The sequence below is a fragment of the Diabrotica virgifera genome, chromosome 2 (genome assembly GCF_917563875.1).
Source record: "Diabrotica virgifera virgifera chromosome 2, PGI_DIABVI_V3a".
Taxonomy (NCBI): Eukaryota; Metazoa; Arthropoda; class Insecta; order Coleoptera; family Chrysomelidae; genus Diabrotica; species Diabrotica virgifera.
This window is the reverse complement of record NC_065444.1, coordinates 35,668,830-35,691,486: the sequence shown is the minus strand read 5'-3', so window position 1 is coordinate 35,691,486 and position 22,657 is coordinate 35,668,830. Positions and strand designations below refer to the sequence as shown.

The window sequence follows — 22,657 nt, the reverse complement described above, 5'->3', positions numbered from 1 at the left end:
GGTATGTGAAATTAACTGACCTATCAACTACCCTAACATTTAATTAATAGACAATCCTTACACAACAAATAATTTCCTAAACTTTTAATGCTTTTTAAGGCATAATAATCATTGTTCTATATTATTCTTTAACAATAAATGGAAACGGAATACTCATACATTGCCTTGTAAAAGAAGCAATTAGAAAAACTGAGCTAGAACCATCCATTAATTTTGATTGAGGGTAACTTTTGAATTTTGATAAAAAATAAAATGCGCTGAAGCAGTCCCGCTGAAGTCCCGGTTCTTGGCACTGTGCCCATGGACAGCGTCCCCGACAGGTAGCTACCGAACTTATAAAAGCCCGCAACACACTCACTCCATCGCCCGTTTGTGCTCTAAACTTCTGTGACAATTTTGTGCTACTCTTAAATGGGGGCCTAAACAATACCGTGTCGTTGTTAACCTTTGATAATCCACCAAAGTTTTCGTCAAGTGATAACTACTGGGACCATTTTTGTGATAACAAGCGGTAAGTTGAAAGTGCAGTGCAGTGCAACATATCCTGGAGTTAAAAAATAGTGAGCTAATTATTGGATAATACACCCCTTTAGCTTGGAGTAAGATAAATGTTTTGTTTGTTTTGTATGCCGTATGTAAATCAGTTGAAGGGTAACATAACGGTTATGTAATTCGAATTTTTTTTTAAAATGTGCGAGAACCCACGTCTTTTCCTTCGAGCGCTTGCCAAAAATATGAAGACAAGTGTGCTATAACGGTAGCTTCTAGATTGGCATTCAGCCCAATACCGGGCCATTCCCAAAATAAAACAACTTTGTACTAATGTCGACGCATTTCTAAAATAATATCCCGATTTATTTCTAATAATTATTATCATTCTAACCCCGGACCTATTTAAAAGTTTGCGCTACCAGGGTCACGTGACACTTGCCTAGGTCCGTGGTCCAATAGGGTACGTCCACATGCCACATGCGTACCTCCGACAACTGTGCAACTGGGAGAACTTGAAAATTATTTGCACCTTTGAAAATCAACGTTCCAAACAGAGCGTTCGTTGAGCCCTGTTGGCACCCAGGGTAATTTCCCACGATTAAAATATAATTTTAATTTATAATTATAACTTCTAAGAACCTACAAAATAAAGCGCATGTCGAGTTATAGGAAGAACGTGGCATTTTCCTAGCTGGATTCCGTAATCATCACCAGAACACGAAAGTAACGGAGTGGTTGGTGTGTAGTGTTGAGTAGTGATAGGGTTTTTTGGAGTTTATTCAACTTTTAGAAAAAAATTGTTAGAAAATGAAGATTTCGTGTGCCACAATCGATTGCAATAGTACATAATAATCTTTGATTATTCAGATCTAGAATACTGGTTGCAAAACTGTGACAGTGCAAATTCTGATATTTTTAGGTTATAATTTGCTCATTAAACTTAACACGTTTTTCAAACTATTCAACGGTGAGTAACTTTAACATCCAAAAAAATAGTTCCATATTTATTTAAATATTCGCTACAATATTGCACATATTAAATATTTTCCATTGTGACATTTGTTAGTTTCATAATATCTAATGTTTATTCTAAAATTTTTCTTTGTCTTATATCTGAAATAATCATTAATCATTAACAGACTGCAACAAACTATAACGGATTTGTTTTGTGCAAAAAGTATGTAAAATGCGAATCACAACAGTTACAAACTATTGGAAACATTTGAGGAACCCACAGACAATAATGAACTATTATAGTGAATAAAAATGTATTAGAACAAGCAAATTATTTCCAAATCAATGGTAGTCAGTGAATAAAATTCAATGTGTGAAAATGTTGTGATCTCGGATCAGCAATACTTTATGGAAAGAGACCTATAAACACATGACAGCTATTGACTAAACATAACATTCTTATTATGCATGCACTACCTTTGTCTTCATAAAAGTAATTATAACGTATAATAATTATGAATTCCTTCAAGAAGATTAATTTTTGCTGAAGTAAAATTATACCTATATCTAAAAACTGACTTTAACCCTCCAACAGACGGACGGATTTCATTATATTTCTAAATGGATGAGGTCTGACATACTTCATCCATCCGCTGAAGGGTTAAAATAGGTGAGAATTGCTGCTTATGTCTTGTAATAATTAACAAAACTGAATAGAAATTATGGTTTTCTAAAAGTTTTCCTAAACTCAGTTTGTGTACATGCTTTTGAGAAAGGGTTTGACACAAAAACAGGAGGCAAGTGAGAAAAAGAGTAAGGTCAAGAAGATTCAAGACAATTTCAAATCTCTTTATAAACCACTTGAATCAAAAAAGAAATCAGGGTTACTTTTTCATTATGAATAAGTAAATATGAATAAACAATTAAAATTATAAAGCTGTAAGTAAATAGGAGACATCTACTTTTGGCATCATAACCCTGGATGGGTCTTTCCTTGTCTGGCTATGTACTTCCATTCAATTCTTTCTTGGGCCCTTCTCCTCAATTGTCTATTTTTCATTGTGTTCAGGTCATCAATAGGAGACATACTGTTGTAATATACAATGATGAGCGTACTAATAACCGGCACAATAGCACAAAAGATGGAAAACGTATTAAGTTGTGAGATAAAAAGAAATGAAACTAGTCGAGCTGGGAAATTTAGCGATATTAACCTATACATTTACATTATATTGATTGTTTCCCACCTTTAGACGTATCGCACAAGTTTGGCAACTACCACTGTCACAGTGACAGTTTTAGTTGACATACTCCTCTGATACATGTAAAGGTGAGAAACAATCAATAAAATGTAAATTTTTAGGTTAATATCGCCAAATTTCCCAGCTCGACTAGTTTCATTTCTTTTTATTTCACAACTTAATACGTTTTCCATCTTTTGTGCTATTTTGCTGGTTATTAGCTCACTCATCACTAGATTGTTCTAAGGTGACTTATGTTTATATTACTTACCTCTTTGTTTACATAAAGCATTAGGCAGTATGTTTATTAGCATGAGTAGTGAAGGTGAATAATAAATCCGTTCCATATTGGATTATTTAACTAATAGATTTTTCTTGTAGAAGTGACAACTGGGCAGAATGGAGGATGGTCACGCAAAAACAGTGGACGAAGTACTTAGGTACTTCGACGCTGATCAAGAACGAGGTCTTTCACTTGATCAAGTCAAAAAGAATCAAGCTAAATATGGACCCAATGGTAAGTGATTTTTACTATTTTTAAGTTAAATATTCATTAATTATATGACAGGTGCTGGCTCTAAATGAATTAAAGTACAGAGAATTACAAACATATCCGCATATCAATATTGTTAGTTCTTTATTCATTGTCAGATTTCCAGTTAATAATAATTATGCACATATTTCGATGCTTACATTAAAACATACAGTGTTTAGAAATTGGCCACAATGAAGTATATTTCTAATACAAACATTGCTGCCACAGTTGAAAATAGTTTGTAAACAATAATTAAACACACAATACTTATATTGTAAACGATATTTAGTTTATTTTTAAATTTAACTCTTTCAATTGGAAATTTCTTTGTGTTTGTGATGCAATTAGTAGTTTTTTCTTTTCTATTAAACATTCTTTTAAACCACATAAATTTTCTTTGAAATTTTTCCCCACAGTTCATTTTTCTAGGTCTGCTTTAGAATTTTATATCGAAGAAAGTTAGAAAGTAATAAAATTTAAATTTTAATACAGTAGAACCTCGATTAACCGAGGTAATTGGGACTGAGAGTACCTCAGATACGGCAAAACTCGGATAACACGGACGTAACCTAAATATAGTACAATATAAAGACGATTGTTAGGTTAACATAAAAATTGGGACAAACACACATTGTTTTGGTATAAAACACATATAATAATACATAACCTTAAAACAGTTGAATCTCAAATACACTACATGTGAATCAATTATCATTTTTAACAAATGTCTTTGATTGTTTTTTGAGTAAAATGATGTTCAAAAAATGTTTTTTGAGTTTTCTCATTAAAATTTATAAAATTCATATTAGGATGGCCTCGGTTAACCCGGAATCTCGGTTAACTGGAAATCGGTTAACCGGAAATCGGTTAACCGGAAATCGGTGTACCGAGGTTCTACTGCAGTTATATTTACTTGCAATTCAGTTATTTTATTTTTATACAATAGGAATATTATAATAATAGGAATATGGAATATTATTATAATTTAGGATCTTCTCTTTTATTGGTTATCATCATTATGGTACTGCAGTTCCCAGAAGACCTTACTACTTGAAGTTTTTTTATTCTGTTGAATTTTCTTTGGTGTTTCTTCTTCTCTAAGTGCCATCTCCACGAGGAAGGTTGGCAATCATCATGACTATTGTGACCTTCGAGGCAGCTGTTCTGAACAGTTGCCTGCTGCAACCAAATCATTCTCTTAGGTTCTTCAACCAGGAAACACGTCTCCTTCCTATGCTTCTCCTACACTCTATTTTTTTTAATTACAAGTCTCAAGATCCTATATCTTTCGCCTCTCATCACATGTCCGAGATGTTGCAATTTGGTGTTTGGGTCACCATAATTTTCCTTACATCCTGATGACTTATTTTTATAGCTTGTTAAACTTTATCTTATGGTGAACACTACTTTAGATGTACTACATACTGAAGTGGTCAGTAATTAGAAGATCATCTACTTCACCTTATTATACAAGGAAAAGTGGAGGGAAAGAGATGGATTAAGTGAAAGAAACTTTCATGGCTGCCAAATATTAAGCAATGGTGTGGTCAAACAGTAGAAGAATTATTTTGAGCAGCAGATGATAGGACAGGTTTCAGGAAATTGTAAAGAAACATTTTAAAATTCAGACACAGCACCAAAAGTGCTGTGTGCAGAAGAAAAAATCATACACTATATTGCCCTGTGCAAGTATATCTTTGTGTAGGAATGTATTATGTCCAATGTGTCCAAGTGTATTGTGTAGGAATGAGAAAATGAGGTGATGTGTGTTCTTTTAACATTTTAAGGGTACAGGCAAAGAAGGTGCTATGTCAATTTTTGCAGAAAATGGGTTTCTGGTATCCTCTGTTAGCCAGCGATCTCGACTACCATTCTATAAATCAATCACCGCTATGAATGTGCTCAGTCAGCAATAACAACATATTTTAATTTCTCTAGTCAGGCTAAAAAGGTGTCAAGTTCGCACAGTCCCGGCAAAAAAGTGCTGTCATGTTGTACACAAAAGCTGAAGCCATCGCTGTAATTCCAGCAAATTTAGTAAATAAATGAGTTTTCGTCAGTGCATAAATAATAAACAAAAGAGAGTCTTAACCTTTGAAACCATTTTTCTCGAAACTTATTATTTTGACATAGCACGTTCTTTGCCTGTACCCTTCATTTGTATTTTGCTTATTATTTGAATTAAGACCAGTAAATTTCATAATCGTTAGTTTTCATTACAAATATACTTAAATGTTAGCCTCTGAGCACCTGAAAATACATTAAAATTACCTAAAATTTAAGTTATTGAGTTAGTATACATTTAATTTCTCTAACAGTTTACAGTTGTTAATCGCGATAGGTCATACATTTTTATATCAAGTTATTTTTAAATAGACATAATCTTAAATAAAATTTTAAATATATTAGTATTAATATAATAAACTTTCAAATTAGAATGATATTTGTGGAAAAATAAACTAGCTAACCCAAAATAGTTGTTGGAACTTATAATCACTGGAAGTTGTTAGCGCTTGGTTTATGAAATATGATAATTGGTTTGTGAGTTTTAGATGTTTATTTTTCGAATACATAGATGAGGATGTATAAATTAGTTTATGTTTACAACTAGTTTTATTAAATATGTGTTACTAATATAATCTATATTAGTAATACATACTTATTTTGCACTTGCAAATTTTAAAAGCTTAAACAATTATTTTTGAGACTACTTAGCAGGGCACAAAATATCCATGATATTTATATAAATATCAAAATATCGGATAGATATGATATACAGCGTGTCTACTTAAGTTGGAAACATATGGGAAACTTTTTTATTATTAATTTTACGAAAAAAAGTTATTCTTTATAAAAAGTTCTGCATGCCCCAAAACAAAAGATTCAATCATCAGATATCAAATTTTCTCAATATTATATGAGGTATGTCAAAAAATATGAATTTCGGTCAAGGGTAAAGTACCTTTATTTCTCTCAATATCGAAAATTCTTATGATAAAAAGTTATTTGGAATAAAAAACTAAGATAAAATATGCAATTACATGCTTCTAATTGAAAAAGAAATTTTTCTCAAATTTATGGATACTCAACATCGTTTTTAATTATTACAAATATGATAACTCTTTTATTATTCATTTTACGAAAAAAAGTTATTCTTCATAAAAAACTCTGCATGGTCTAAAATCTAAGACACAACCATGATATATCAACTTTTATTAATTTTATACGAGGTGTGTCAAAAAAAATATGAAATTCGCTCAAGATTATAGTACCTTTATATTTCACAATATTTCAATTATAAGGATGTAATTGCATATTGAAACATAGTTTTTAATTCTAAACAACTTTTTTAATAACCATTTTCAATATTGTGAAAAACAAAGGTACTTTACTCCTGAGTGAAATTCATATTTTTTGACATACCTCGTATAAAATTAATAAAATGTGATATCTGATGATTGAATCTTTGGTCTTAGGACATAAAGAGCTTTTTATAAAGAATACCTTTTTTTCGTAAAAGTAATAATAAAAGAGTTATCGTATGTGTAATAAATAAAAACGAAGGAAGTATCAATAAATTTGAGAAAAATTTTAAAAACATTTTTTTTTCCAATTAGAAGCATGTAATTGCATATTTGATCTTAGTTTTTATTTCCAAACAACTTTTCATAATAAGAATTTTCGATATTGAGAGAAATAAAGGTATGTACTTTACTCTTGAACGTTCATATTTTTTGACATACCTCGTATAATATTGACAAAATTTGATATCTGATTATTGAATCTTAGGGTTTAGAGCATGCAGAACTTTTTATAAAGAATAACTTTTTTTCGTAAAATGAATAACAAAAAAGTTTCCCATATGTTTCCAACTTAAGTAGACACGTATATCTGATATATATCCAAAATGTGATATTTATATGATATTTATGATATTTTGGAAAACATTTCAATAGAGAAACTAAATTGACCAAAATAAGACTCTAAATGTAGAATGTAACAATATAAAAGATATATTTTTACTTAAATAAAAAATACAAAAATATAAACGTACGTATGGTAGTATGTTACATAAACGGAAAACAAAATGATACGAGTATCCAAGTAACAACTAAATTAAGTAAAAATATTGAAAACATTAATTTAAACATATAGGTATTTCTATTTTTCCAAAATAACTTAAAATTCTGAACATTTAAAAAATAAAACCAAAATTTGGAAAATTAATTAAAATGATGGTTTAACATCGGAAGTGTCTGAATCAAAACCAGTAAATGCATAATATGCATTGTAGATATATTATAGTCCAAGTACTTGGACATATTATAGTCCAAGTAATGAAGCTTAAAATGGGACAAAACCTAGTAATTTTTACAGAATGGATCGATTTGCTTGAAAATTTGAGAATAAGTAATGGATAGTCCAAGAGTCAAAATCTATATCATGCCAAAAGGCGCTTTTACCATGGGTGTGGTTGCCACCCCATCTCGGGGGTGGAAATTTTTATTATATTTTGACGGCAAGAGTTGGTAAAAAAATTCATTATAAGCAAAAAGCGTTCTATACTTTTTTTGATAAAATTAATAGTTTTCGATTTATTCGCTATCGAAAGTGTTAGTTTTATATCGATTATTTTTTTCACCTGTCAAATTCTGACGTTTTTGCTTTTTCAGCCAATCACCACGCGTCATTCTAGCCAATCATTGAGTGTAATACTGATAAAACAGCCTCTTCCTTGATAAAACAGTCTCTTCCCTGATAAAACTTAAGGTACCCTAAATTTCACATAATACTTTACGAACGACATTGGAAAATCTCATATTAGTTATAAAAATTGTGTTTTTAATAATTGTTCATTTTCGATTTAAACAGTTTTTTATGTATTAACAATATAATAAATAAATTGGTTCATTTTAAATCATAAAATAATTTAACTATAACCTACTTAAGACATTGATCCTAGTTGTCTTAAAAATATTTCACAGATGCCCGTATTTACTAATAATACATATTGGTTCACAAAATAATCTTTTCAAATACCTCTCGTCCTCTAAATTTTGCTTGATAAATTTAGAGGACTCGTGGTATTACCTTTGAAAAAATCAATGTTTTTAATCAGTTTTCTGCTAATAACTCAAAAAGTTTTCGTTTTATCAAAAGAACTTTACCCAACAAAAATGTACCTTTTGAAAAAATAAAAAAACCTTTTTTTTATTTTCTTTAAGACCAATAGTAGTCGAGCTATACTTTATTAAATGTTGGCTCTTCTTCGTCAAATGCTAAATATTGTAGTTTCAAAGTCAAAGGACGGGAAAACTATGCATTTTTCGAGGATAACTTGTTGAAACTAATTTAAAGTACATATTTAAAAATATGTATCTCCAAAAATAAAAAAAATCAAGTGACTTATAATGAAAAGAATGTCAGTCCCTATTTTTTTCAGCGAAAAAGTGATCGGAAGCAACCTCCTAATCACCACCCTAATTAAAATTAGTCATTGACCTTATTTGGTCTTCTTCATTTATGTATTATTAATAGGTTCTAGAAGTTTAACCGGCTTAGAATGAATAGTTTAAAAAAAATGGAGTTAAAAGCGAATAACGAATTTTTGTAGTTTGGAAAAAAATGGCCTTTTCTTCAGAATAGAAAGATTAGCATCAGAAATACGAAAAAATATTTAAATATGAAATTGTAGCTTATTTAATTCCAAGAACTTGGTTTCCAAAAACTTTTTTTACGGCAAAAATTGAGTGAGCTATTTTGACAATTAAAACTTGTAATATCATGCAAAAACCACCTTTACCAACCCTTTCAATGCCACCTCTTTTTGTGACTGAGAATTTTAAAAAGATTTAATATTATTAGCCTTATAGATCTTATAAAACCTACAAAATTCTTTTTTAACGAACTTTCTAAGATAAAAAATAAAAAAGTTAGGGTTAAAAAATCAATATATATTTTTGTTGAAAAGAAAGGGAGAAATCCAATTGGAAGCATAATAATTTATCGGCGTTTTTAGTCATTGGCCTTATTTCTTCTTCTTTATTTATGTATTATTAATAGATTCTAGAAGTTTGAATGGCTTCGAATGATTAGTTTTTAAAAAACTGAAGTTTAAAGCGAATAACGAATGTTTGCAATTTGGTAAAAAATGCCATTTTCTTCAGAATAGAAAGATTAGCATCAGATATACGAAAAAATGTTTAAATATGAAATTTTAGAAAATTTAATTTCCAAGAACTTGGTTTGATAAAATTTGTTCTACGGCAAAAATTGAGTGAATCGTAAATGAGTATATTGTCCTTTTCATAAGCATTTTTCAGTGCGTAACAAATGATAGGAAAAAGGGTAAGTCCGTGATAATGCACATTTTTTCTAACATGACATTTTAGTTAAATCTGACAGTTGTCACATTTTATTTTCAATTTGGAATAAAAACAAATCAAATGTGTTTCTTGCATTTATAAAATGGTATTTTCTTTGATTTGTATAGTCTTATAAATTATACAGATTATATTTGTAATATTATTATCTAATTTAAAAAAAAAATATTTTTTTTATTATGGCGCCATCTATCGACAACTACAATAACTAGAATAAATGATGTTGTAAATGTCTGTAATCATGGACGTGCCTTTTTTTTCTGTCACATACAATTTAATGCGTTAGAAAAAAATCAAAGAACTGTGACGCACTGAAAGATGATCATGAGAAAAAGAATACCATCGAAAACCATTGATTTTTTAGATATAAAGCTAACACTTTCGATAGCGAATAAATCAAAAACTATTAATTTTATCAAAAAAATGTATAGAACATTTTTTGCTTAGAATGAATGTTTTTATTAACTTTTGTCTATCCACTACTTATTCTCAAATTTTCAAGCAAATTGATCCATTCTGTAAAAATTGCGAGGTGAAAAGCTTTGGTTCCTGGACTAATAGTTTTTTCACAATATTGAAATTAATGAAAAATTTCGTTTTTTTTTGCTTAAATATTAATAAAAAACTATGACGCAGTAAAAATTTTGATACCCACAAGATGAAAGAATCTTGCACAGGGTTGGCAGGTTTAAACCAACATGCTTAAAACCTTGGTTTAAACCATGGTTTAAATCAACTGGTTTTTTAAGAAAAACACCTGTTTCTTTATTGAACCTCCAAAATGGCGTTTTTATTTAAAGTTTTTTATACAGCTGCCGCAAATGAACAAAATTAAGATAAATAAATTCTATTTTTTACTTTCGAAGCTATTTTGAATATGTTTTGATACATTTGAAGATTTTTTTTTGTTATTTTAATTTTTTGTTTGTGTAAATAAAAATAAAAGTTGTCTTATTCATTTTATTCATTGTTTATTACTATTATTTTATAAACTAATTTATTCATTTTTAAAGTATTTAGACTTATGATACTTTGTATCAAATAAACCTGGTTTAAACCAAATAAACCTGGTTTAAACAAAAAACCTTGGTTTTTGCTTGCCCTGATCTTGCATTAACTTTCAGATATTCAAGTTGAGAAATTTAATGCAGTAATTTTTTGATTTTTAAATACTTCGTTTCCTGGTGTATAAATCTGCTACTTTTAGGTTTAAAAGGTTACAATATTGTATTCTAAAATAATGAATATGTTTTGAACGCGTATGCACGCGGGTAGTGTAATCTTCCTTTTGCGTTATAATCCCGACATATATCTAAATCTCTCCCATTCGCGTCCGGTTCTGAAGGAAGTAATCCAATAGAGATCCTCTGAAAATCTATTATGGCTGGATTTGACGGGAGCTTTCAGCGGCAAATTGCGTTTTACGATTTTACGGCCATACATCCACCACTAATTGTTCTAATAAAAGAGGTCATCCCTATAATAAGTCCTCTCGTCAGAGAATAATAAATATTGTTTTAGAAAATCACCGATAATTTTATTGCTTGTCGATTAGGTGGTTTGAATTTTTTAAATAGTCTGACCCGCTTTCTAGTTTCCTTACGGTGACATAAATTAGAGCCTTTAGAAAATTACAGCCTTTAGAAAATTACAGCCTTTAATACGTATTTACCTTTTTTCTGTTGCTAGATTCACTATCATCTATTTCTATAGTTATTATTAAGGGGATGGGTACGTATTTTCGGCTGCAATGCTATTCAAATGAGGATTCATTTTTTTCGAATGCTGAGAAAACTAATAAGTATTTTTGAAACATTTAAACGCAGAATGATAGATTACGTTCTTACCGAGGGCCGAAAGTCCCTGAAAACTTCTATAATGTTTATTTTAATAAATTACAGGGGTGAAAATGTAGTGATTTTTAATTTCAAATATCTCATTCAAAAGAAATTTTTTATTTATTCTAAGGGACTTTTGGCCCTCGATAATAATTTAGTCTTTCATTCTGCGTTTAAATTTTTTAAAAATATTTATTGGTTTCTTCAGGATTCGAAAAAAATGGAGATTATGTCCGTGGTATACTTTCCAAATCGAACATTCGCTATCTTTGTCATACAACGCACTGAGTCAAATAGAATATGATGACAAGACAGTGACAGTTTTAAATATTTGACATGGAATCGGGAATATTTTGAGTTGTTGATTAAATAATATTGATAGTGTATTGTTCGTCCGCTATAACTTTTCCCATGCGTCACGATTCATTTTCAAACAAATTAAGTCAAAACATAAAGTGAAACGTACGCCGATGTGTGTAGTATATAGTATACAGTATACTAAATGTATATACACATCGACGTTCGTTTCACTTTATGTTTTGACTTAATTTGTTTGAAAATGAATCGTGACTCATGGGAAAAGTTATAGCGGACGAACAGTACCTATTTGATAAATAATTGATTTAAGACGTGAACTTAATAAAAAGTTATTTATTGTTTATTATTTATGGAAGATCCAAACAGAGAATACATCAGGATATATTCTGTGATCCAAGTATTTTTTTGTTAAAGATGTTCAAAATTGTAAGCGTTCCATAGTAACAATATATTATTAACAAATCACTTTAGCACTTTTCTTTTTTTCTCTATTGAGTATTAGATTTTGTTGTACATATAAATTATTACAATCACTGAATACATAGTTAGTGAAAAAATTATCAGTAGTAATGGCACAGGAGCTCTAAAATTATCGAATTTTTCTCGAGTGACACTTTGACAGTTTTAATTTCACGACCCGAAGGGGAGTGAAATTATGTCAAAGTGTCACGAGGGCAACAATTCGATAATAATTTTAGAGATCGAGTGCAATTTGCTGCCATTATTTCATGAATAAAACTGTTCAAAACCAAAATTTTAGTGTAATTTATTTATGTAAGTACAAATTAGTACACACAGTTGTTATACACACAGTTGTTAAACACACAGTTGTTATAAATATTTCACGGTTGAAAGTCATCACTTTTATAATTTTTAAAACATTAATTGTCATTAATGTCACTGAATGTATTTTTTCGTAGCAACGAAGGGCATCTGACGTAATATACTTGACGACGGGAAATTATCAAAAATTATCAGGTTAATTTATTTCTGTAGCTTTCTATTGGTCAGAATCTCATATGAATGAAATAATCACATTTATTAACTGAATTAATAATTTGCAATTATACAAATAACAGTTATCCAAGAACATTCAAAAGCCATCTCTTTAAAGTTAATGATGACATTGTCAAGTAGAATGACATTCTAGTAATGTTTACATATCCATACCAGTGTGAATTTTACTACACGTAATTTGCCGTGTAAAGACAGAAAAAATCAACGGTTCCAGAGTTACGGGTGAAAAGTGGAGGTTTTCGATACGTATATGTGGACCATATACGCTCTGAGCTTCGCTGGTGTCGCTCCTGGCGGATTACTAATTCAACTTTCACCGGTAATTTTTAAATTTATTATTTAATTGTTATCGCGTAATATTTACAACGCTAAAAAGTAATTAAATTGTAATAGATTTTTTTAAGATTTTGCTAATCATTTTGACGTTCTATTGATGAAATATTAATTTCTTACTTCGGATACTTTCACAATTATTGTGTAGATGGCGCTAAAATTTTAATAGATTAATTTATAATTACATATTACAGAACATTAATAAAACGTAAATTCAGTATTTAAAACGTAAGTATATTTAAGGTAAAAATATATACCACAGCTTTGACCAACTAATATTTTTTATAATTAATGTTTTTAATTTTAAATTAATCACTTTGACATTTATGTCAAATTTCCGGTAAACGTTTACAGACTTGCCACTACTGGCGCTCGCGAATTTGTAAATATCCCCTCTACGTACGAGCTCACAGCTACCTTAAATATACTTACGTTTTAAATACTGAATTTAAGTTTTTTTAATGTTCCGTAATATATAATTATAAATTAATCTATTAATCTTGGCGCCATCTACACGATAATTGTGAAAGTATCCGAAGTAAGAAATTCATATTTTATCAATAGAACGTCAAAATGATTGGCAATATCTTAAAAAGATCGATTACAATTTAATTACTTTTTTGCGTTGTAAATATTAAGCGATAATAATTAAATAATAAATTTAAAAATTACCGGTGAAAGTTGAATTAGTAATCCGCCAGGAGCGACACCGTCGAAGCTCAGAGCGTATAGAACAATTTGATGTTTGAGGATAACTTTCACTTTGGATGTCTGGGTTATGTCATCTTTTGGATCAATTGTATCATACTATGTTTCTTATTTTTTTATTATGATTATTTTTTGATGATTTTAACTTCCAATCCTATAGTAAGCTATTTGATCACGTGTTTAATTATGTCCAATCAGATTAAAATTATAATGAGAATTATCTACTGTAGAAAATTACCGATAGCATTTTTTTTAAGTAGATTGTTTCTGTTTAATGGCAACCAGTTTCCTAGTTTTGACAACTGTCAGATTTAAGAAAATATCCATAATATACGTATTAAAAAATAATCGTACGAATATCACACGACAGTAAGAATAAATAAGAAAATAATGCTTCATTTTTACTCAAATTTGTCGTCATTGGGCAATAGCAACTCGAGCCCTGCGGGCACTCGTGTCTATTGCCAGACAACAAATTTTCGAAAAACTGTAGCATTATTTTCAATTTATTCTCACTCTCTTGTGATATTATACCCGATAATATTTTTTAATTGTGAATTGACGAAATTAAGTAAGTATGTACATATTTGTCGCGTTTTCTCTGGAAATTTTTGAAAAAAGATTTTACCAGAGCTTTTCACTTGAGATTCTGTTACAAGTAACTGTCAATAACCTTACGACTTAATATGATGAGTTAGTGGTAAAATTATATATTTTATACACGGCAATTATATAATTCCGGACATTATTTAGTTGCAACGATATTATGCAATATTTTATATTACCACCAACACTGTAATTCAAAGTGTAAATATACCAAGCCATCTCAATATTTTATTAATAATGATAGACTTTAATGTTTAATGTATTGTGGATCTCGTTCTTTAATCCAATAAGTAAGGTGAATATAAAAGTTTTCAATAATCGTTTGTCCGTTTCGTCGTTAGGGCTCATAATCCTGCGAATATTTCCTTACCAGCTAACGAATCACCACCAAAACACTCAATTCCTTATTGATTTTATTGGCACATCCAACCTTATAAGAAAAACAAACAACTATTAATAAACCCATAATCGTTTTACCAAGTCAGGTGCCTCTGTATCGGTAGACATCGACACACGTTTTTTTTTATTTATACTTGACATTAAATTAGCAAGACCAATACCATTCATTCACCGATGACGTCTCTAGTAATTCGAGTGCGTCACTGTTGGCACAGAAAACCAATCATTGCGAAACCGATGAGAAGAGCAAAGATCACAAATTTAATGTGGATTAAGATCGTTTATTTATTGTATAATTATTGGTAATGCATATAAATAAAGATACAGTATCTTTTCTAGACAATGAATAATTAAAACACTACAGATATGCCTTAGAACTATCATAGTGATATTATATAACTTGTAAAATATAGTTGTAAAAATAAGGTTTCATAATTGGAAATAAACACGAGTATGAACATTATTAGAAAATAAATATTCAATGAAAAGAACTCTATAAAAAAAGAATATGAGTTGATGCGATTGGTTATACAAGGGAAAATGAAAGAAAAAAGAGAACCAGGGAGACGACCGACGCGCGCACTGTTTGAAAAATTTAAAGCAGTGCAGTGAAAAACCAACGATAGAACTCTTGAGAAGTATTATGAAGAACAATTATGTAAATACAAGTTGTAAATGTAATATGTACCTACTAACTAGGCATAATTTGTTAATGTGGTTTAAAAAAATTAAGAAAAAAATAATATATAAAAAAACACAGTAAAATAATAATAAAATAACAAAAAAATATAAATAAAAAAAAATGAAACAAAAATAAAAAAGAAAAGAAAAATAAAAAAGAAAGTAAAAAAGTGTTTAGCACAAATTAAAATATATATTAAAAAAAACAGTAAAATAATTTAAAAAACAAAATAAAAAAGCAACACAATCTACATATGTATCAAAAAATAATATTGTAGTATGTACTTATGTCAGGAAATAAGAAATTTATGACTATGAATCTGCAATCAATCACAAACAAGTCTGGCTAATTGGCTCTGCCAAAGCCATTTTTCAGAAAAAAAACTCTTGAGAACTGCTGCAGACGAGGAGTAGCCCATAGTAAAATGGACGATGATGATCGCCAAGGCCATTAAATGGTGAAGCATACGAATAATAAGAAAAAAGCTGGCACTTGGGGGAGTGCCGACAGAAGTGCAAACTTCCGTAAAGTACTCCATAAGTACAACTTGTTACTACTGGTGCAACGTGAAATATGTTCATGAGCGTATGATTGAAAGTCTAACTCAGGTACACACTCTATCCCTCTTCCAACCATTATAACTTGGGAAAAAGGTTCCGTTACACCTCCTTCATAGCTTTCTATTTAAAGCTTGAATTTGCAATTCAAGATTTGTTGGTGTATTGTCGGGAAAAAGATTCCGTTACATCGCTTTCATAGCTTTCTGTTTAAAACTTGAATTTACAATTCAAGCTTTAAAGTTTAAAACTTGAATTTTCGATTCAAGCTTTAAACAGAACTATACACATATGGATCGAACTTATACGCAATTCAATCTACAGCAGCGGTTCTCAATCTTTTTGAGTCATGTACCACCAAATACTTTTTTTTATTTTTGGTACCACCTAAGAACTGAAATACCTATCTAGCTAGGTGATCTAATTAACTATAACAGTGGTGCTGATTTTCGCTGTTTTTGCGTTTTGTGTACTACCTCAAATAATGATATGTACCACCAGTGGTACATGTACCACAGATTGAGAACCGCTGATCTATAGTATATAAATTACTAAAATCTCGCCGTAGCGATGACGGTCGCGAGTTCAATACTTTTCCCCATCCCAAAAGAAGTGCCATCTATACCTATGTATATCATACACGCGTTGCATGCGTTTCGCGTAAGTTTGCGAATTCAATGCTTTTTCCATACCCAAAAAGTGCACAACGTCGCTAAAGAAGTTTACACTTCAAAAATTTTCTCAACTTCATAACGCCGCCTGTAGTGTCAATTGCTGAACATAAGGCTCCCTCAGTTGTTTCCAGTGCTGCTGATCTCTGCTAATTTGTTGAGAGTCTCTTAATCGCATTGCTACATCGAGTTGGAGGTCTACCTCTATTTCTATTTGCATCAAACCTAGGACGCCCCTACACCGTATGTTTAGTTCATCTATCGTTACATCAATTCCACTTCATGTATGCTATTCTTTGGGACTCTATCTATTAATGTTAACCCCAATGTCGATCGACCCATGTATACTCCGTTTGAAAATTATTGACAGCACAAATTTTATGACACGAACATAATTTTGTATACAAACATAATACAACATAAAATATAAATGAGCTGTGTCATAAAAATTGTGCTATCAATAATTTTCAAACGGAGTATAGTCCAGGGGTGTTTGGTGTCCGATCATCATCTAATATAAATCATTTTTACAAAATATAATTTGTTCCTTTGAACAAAACCTACAGAATGATGTTTGGTAAACCCCGAAACAATCCTGACCCCCTAGACTTGCCTAGACCCTAGGACTAATGGATCGCTGAGTTATTCTGATTTTTTTCCATTTTCCACAGATAAAAAATTTCCTATTGAAACCAACTTGATTATGTGTCATGTTTTATATATATGTTGTAATTAGTTTGTCATGTATTGTTCTTTAAGTCCTCATTAAATCCATTCCAAAACAAACATTGATGAATTATTTTTTAACACGTTGTTTCTCATATTATTTGTTTACGGAATTTATTATAGTAATTCCAGATTCTTTTTTTGTATATAGGTATGTGAGTTGTATTCTATTATTGTTACGCTATATAATAATTATAGACCAGAATAATATTAATTTTATAGTTTGTGGCTGTAATAAACTTCAAATTTTATAGCATCAATAAAATAGGTAACACATGCATAAAACTAAACAAAGAAGGTAGCATACTTTTTAGTGTAAGTGTGAGCAATGCCATTTATTCATGGACACGTAATTGTAGACTATTTTAAAATAAATTCTGAACCCATCAATTAGAATTACACGCAGGAAATGTTTTCATTAAAGGAATGAAGATTTCCTGATAGTGTATTGCTTATAACATTTTCTGGAATGGTCTTCTGATAAGATCAGTTTCTTCTTTGTTACCGGTAATATAAAATTTCGAATTGTTGTAGATACTTATCAAACATAAAAATATGATTGTTCTTAAACAGTTAAAACTCATCATTGACATTAGTACTACTAATGTAATTTATCTTATTTAGATTATCTTGCTTAACTTATTATAAATATAACAGAACTAAAAATTTAATTATGCGATTGGTGTAAGTGTTTGAGCAAATAGTATTATCAGACTCCAAACTGATACAAAGATAACACAAATTAAATAGAGGACAAAAATATGTCGAACTTTAATTTACGTCTAGCGAACTTATAATATGTATTAAAATATTTGTAAGTTACTATGTTAAATTTTTACCTTCTTATTTTTGTATAGACATGACTGTTTTTAACTGTGCCTTCAGTAAGTTGTTGTTCCATTCGTGGTCTTCATTCATTTTACTTTTCTATTTCTTACCGAATCCTTGATTTTCTCCACCTTACATCTCCGTCACTCTCCGTCGTACACCTGTATTTCTAGCTCCGTCCCACAGTGGATTACCATCCATTTTTCTAGGGGTTTTCAGCTCTGCTGTTTCTAGCAATATTTTTGTTCTCTCTGTGCCAGGTCGTGTTTCTGCCGCGTGTGTCATTATTGGACTGTTTTGTAAATTCTGCCTTTCATCCCTTTCCCGATATTCTCCATATTATTTCATTCACACAATCTGCGGCTCTGTTCTCTTGATATTCTACTTCTGTTTCAAGCTTTGATGTATAGCTGGATAGTGTGATTAGCCCCTAGATATTTAAACTCCATCCCTTATTCTTTTATGTGGCCCTCCAGCTTCAATTTACATCTTAAGTCGACTTTACATTACATGATTTATCATGTGATTTGTCATATGATTTGGTCATGGAGTGAAATTTACATGTTTACACTGTGTGATTTGTCACATGATTTTGCATTGTTTATACGGCTCGTTTTGTCATAAGCATTGTCATGCGGCTCGTCATGGGAAAAATCATATGACAAATCACATGATAAATCATGTAGTGTAAAGTCGACTTTAGTTGTAACCATAAGAGTATTGCTATAAAAGTATTTGCCAGAGTATTGTTGTAAAAGTTAGGCCACATATAAAACAGAATGTGTATAACGGGTCGCGTACTTTATAACCATATAATAAGTGCGTTCGCGGGAGCCTGTCGGCGACTAGTCGGCGACAAATTAGCAGCAAAACGCATGCGCACTTTAAAATGATATAAATAATATCGTTAATCGATAAATATTCAAGGTATATTTACCTAGTATAATTTAATAATTAGTTATTAATATTAATTAAAAGTAAATATACCTTGTATATTTATCTATTAACGGTATTATTTATATTAAGTGAGGTTAGAAATTGTCGGCGACAATTTGTCAACTGTACCCGCGAACGCACCTTATGTTAAATTTCTGGAAGTTAGCAGCATACGTTGTAAATGCGACAACGGGATAAACGAAAACTCTAATCGCGTTTGTACCATTGACATATTGCATACTCACCAAAAAAGCGTAACGCGGAAACAGCATGCAAACAGTCGATCGGTGGTCTATCTATCTCTTTTAACCAAGCGATCCCGCGCATGTGACTGACAAAGATGCTAGACCACTCAATCCTATGTCGACGTTACGCCTCGATTCATTGAGTGGCATATCCCTATCCAAGTCTATCCTTTTACATGTCTCTGGTTTGTACAATTTGGCATGCTCATCAAACCGATACAGCCCAGGTGTTTGCGAGTCGAAACTTGTATTTTTAGATGCCCCGTTTTGATTGCAAATGAGTCTTATCTCCTGAACTTTTAAAAGTAACCTAAGTAAGAGTAAGATCGACCTTAATCTATCTAATGAATTTCAAATGCATACTTCAATAATCAAGGATAATTTATTATAAATTGATTGAATCAGTCGATTAATATTTATTTTGCTGACGGTCGTTCAGATATGAACAGGTGACTACTTGTTTGTATATGTTGTGTCAATAAGAGATTAAAATGAACGTACAAAATTGTTGGTAGATACAATTTACGAAATGAAATCGTTATCTATTTAATCCAGAAAATAATAGTGTTTGATATACCGGGTGGTGAATCGCCAACAGGCCATAGGAAACTCGATAGAAAATTTAAACTGTTGCATTCCTGCTTCCCTAGTGAATTATTTAACATCAAGGTAATTCACCCGTGTTGAGCTGCCCCCCCCCCACTTGCAAAAATCAAAAAACAAATAGCCCTGATTTATGAGCTATTTATGAGCTCTCATATTCCGCAAACTAAAAATTTTGAGCTCGTTCCACTGAGCAGGAATTTAATACTTTAGTGGGGGGAATTTAATACTTAAAAATAGGAATATTGAATCGGTTTTTGCGGCAGAATTACGAGCTATTTATGAGCTCTTGAAATTATATAGTTTCGATTTTTGAGCTCATCCCCTTCACCCCCAAACAACCCTTTAATTGATTTAACTTAAGAGAAAAATGCTGAGAAAACTTAAAATATATCGTATTGCGGATATAATTCCTATAGCCTATATACTCTAAGAATAAACTATTAAATCACGTGCATTTCGATTATTGAGCTAAAACCCCTTCGCAAGAAAACCACCCTATCTTCCCGGCTTAAGAGAAAGTTGTACTTAAAATGCATTAAACTAATTATTTGGCGACTACATATCATTGAATAATTTATAAGCTTCCAAGTTACGGGCATTTAGATCAGTAAATTGCAAATTATTTTGTATAGTGCAGTCACTGAAGGTAAAAATCAACGATTACCTTCAATTTCGGTGAACCTTCATCGATTTTCACAAAAATTGGTCAGTGGTTAGAGGATACGTCAAGAAACAAAGGTGACATGGTATCACCTTGCGCCTTTACCCTGAGGTTGGATACCGCCCCTTCTAGGGGGTGAAAATTATTTTATTAAAAATAACTGCACAAATCAATAAAAGAACAAATTAAAAGCAAAATTTATTATATAATGTTAATAAAATAAGTCAATACTTTTTAAGTTATTAAAGATCAAAGATTTTAATTATTCGTGAAAAAAATGCATGTTATGAAGCGGTTTTTCGTAAATCACTGAAAAACTATAAGTTTTTACAAAAAAGTTAATAGTAGTTTAATTCGTATAGCTTATATTCTACGAATAAACTCTTAAATCACGCACCTTTCGATTATAGAGCTACAACCCCTTCGCAAGAAAACCATCCCATATTCCCGGCTTAAGAGAGCGTTGTACTTAAAATAATTTAAATTAATTATTTGGCGACTACATACCGTTTAATAATTTATGATCTTGCAAAATATACGCATCTCAATTATTGAATTGCCATTTTCTTTCTATAGTGCAGTCACTGAAGGTAAAAATCAACTATGACCTTCAATTTCGGTAAATCTCCATTCATTTTCACGAATTAACAATAACAACTTGGGGTTTTAACCTGGGGCATATGTCATCCCTTCTCGGGGGTGAAAATTACTTTATTAAAAATAACCCCACAAATCGAGAGAGGGACAAATTGTACAGCAAAATTTGTTGTATAATGTTATTAAAATAAATCAATACTTTTTGAGTTATTAAAGATCAAATATTTTAATTTTTGTGAAAGAAAATGCATGCTTTAAAGCGATTTTTCATAAATAACTCAAAAACTGTAAGTTTTTACAAAAAAGTGTTCATCACTAAAATTGAAGCTAATAAAAAATATAAATTGCTTACTTGAAAAACCCTTTAATGTTAATTTAAAGTAAGTTATTGGTAATTAAATGTATATTTTTTTCAGCGACTGTTCAAATCTAAGGATTCAAGCTTAAATAACGGGAAAGAGATGCATTTTATAACACTTAGGTACTAAATACTTGTCAAAGTACTTAGAAATACCTATCAAAAATGAGCTCCAGAAAAAGTTGATAGCTTCAAAATCCGCTCACCAATTTTCGTGAAAATGAATGGAGATTTACCGAAATCGAAGGTCATAGTTGATTTTTTACCTTCGGTGACTGCACTATAGAAAGAAAATGGCAATTCAATAATTGAGATGCATATATTTTGCGAGCTCATAAATTATTAAACGATATCTAGTCGCCAAATAATTAATTTAAATTATTTTAAGTACAACTCTCTCTTAAGCCGGGAATATGGGATGGTTTTCTTGCGAAGGCGTTGTAGCTCAATAATCGAAAGGCGCGTGATTTAAGAGTTTATTCTTAGAATATAAGCTATACGAATTAAACTACTATTAACTTTTTTGTAAAAACTTACAGTTTTTCAGTGATTTACGAAAAAACGCTTCATAACATGCATTTTTTTCACGAATAATTAAAATTTTTGATCTTTAATAACTTAAAAATATTGACTTATTTTATTAACTTTATATAATAAATTTTGCTTTTAATCTGTTCTTTTATTGATTTGTGCAGTTATTTTTAATAAAATAATTTGCACCCCCGAGAAGGGGCGGTATCCACCCTCAGGGTAAAGGCGCCAGGTGGTACCAGGTCACCTTTGTTTCTTGACGTATCCTCTAACCACTGACCAATTTTCGTGAAAATCGATGAAGGTTCACCGAAATTGAAGGTAATCGTTGATTTTTACCTTCAGTGACTGCACTATACAAAATAATTTGCAATTTACTGATCTAAATGCGCGTGGAAGCTTATAAATTATTCAATGATATGTAGTCGCCAAATA

General features: G+C 30.6%; 1 protein-coding gene across 3 annotated transcripts in view; it reads left to right on the top strand.

Annotated features, from left to right (window-relative positions):
- The first annotated feature begins 330 nt into the window (after positions 1-330).
- LOC126879491 (calcium-transporting ATPase sarcoplasmic/endoplasmic reticulum type) overlaps positions 331-22,657 on the top strand; it is a 164,630-nt gene continuing 142,303 nt past the window's right edge. For all 3 annotated transcript variants that reach the window (XM_050642532.1, XM_050642533.1, XM_050642531.1), the window contains exons 1-2: positions 331-511; positions 3,069-3,204. In XM_050642532.1, coding sequence (XP_050498489.1) covers positions 3,087-3,204 — 118 coding nt within the window. In that variant the 5' untranslated portion in view covers positions 331-511; positions 3,069-3,086. The remainder of the gene's footprint in view (positions 512-3,068; positions 3,205-22,657) is intronic.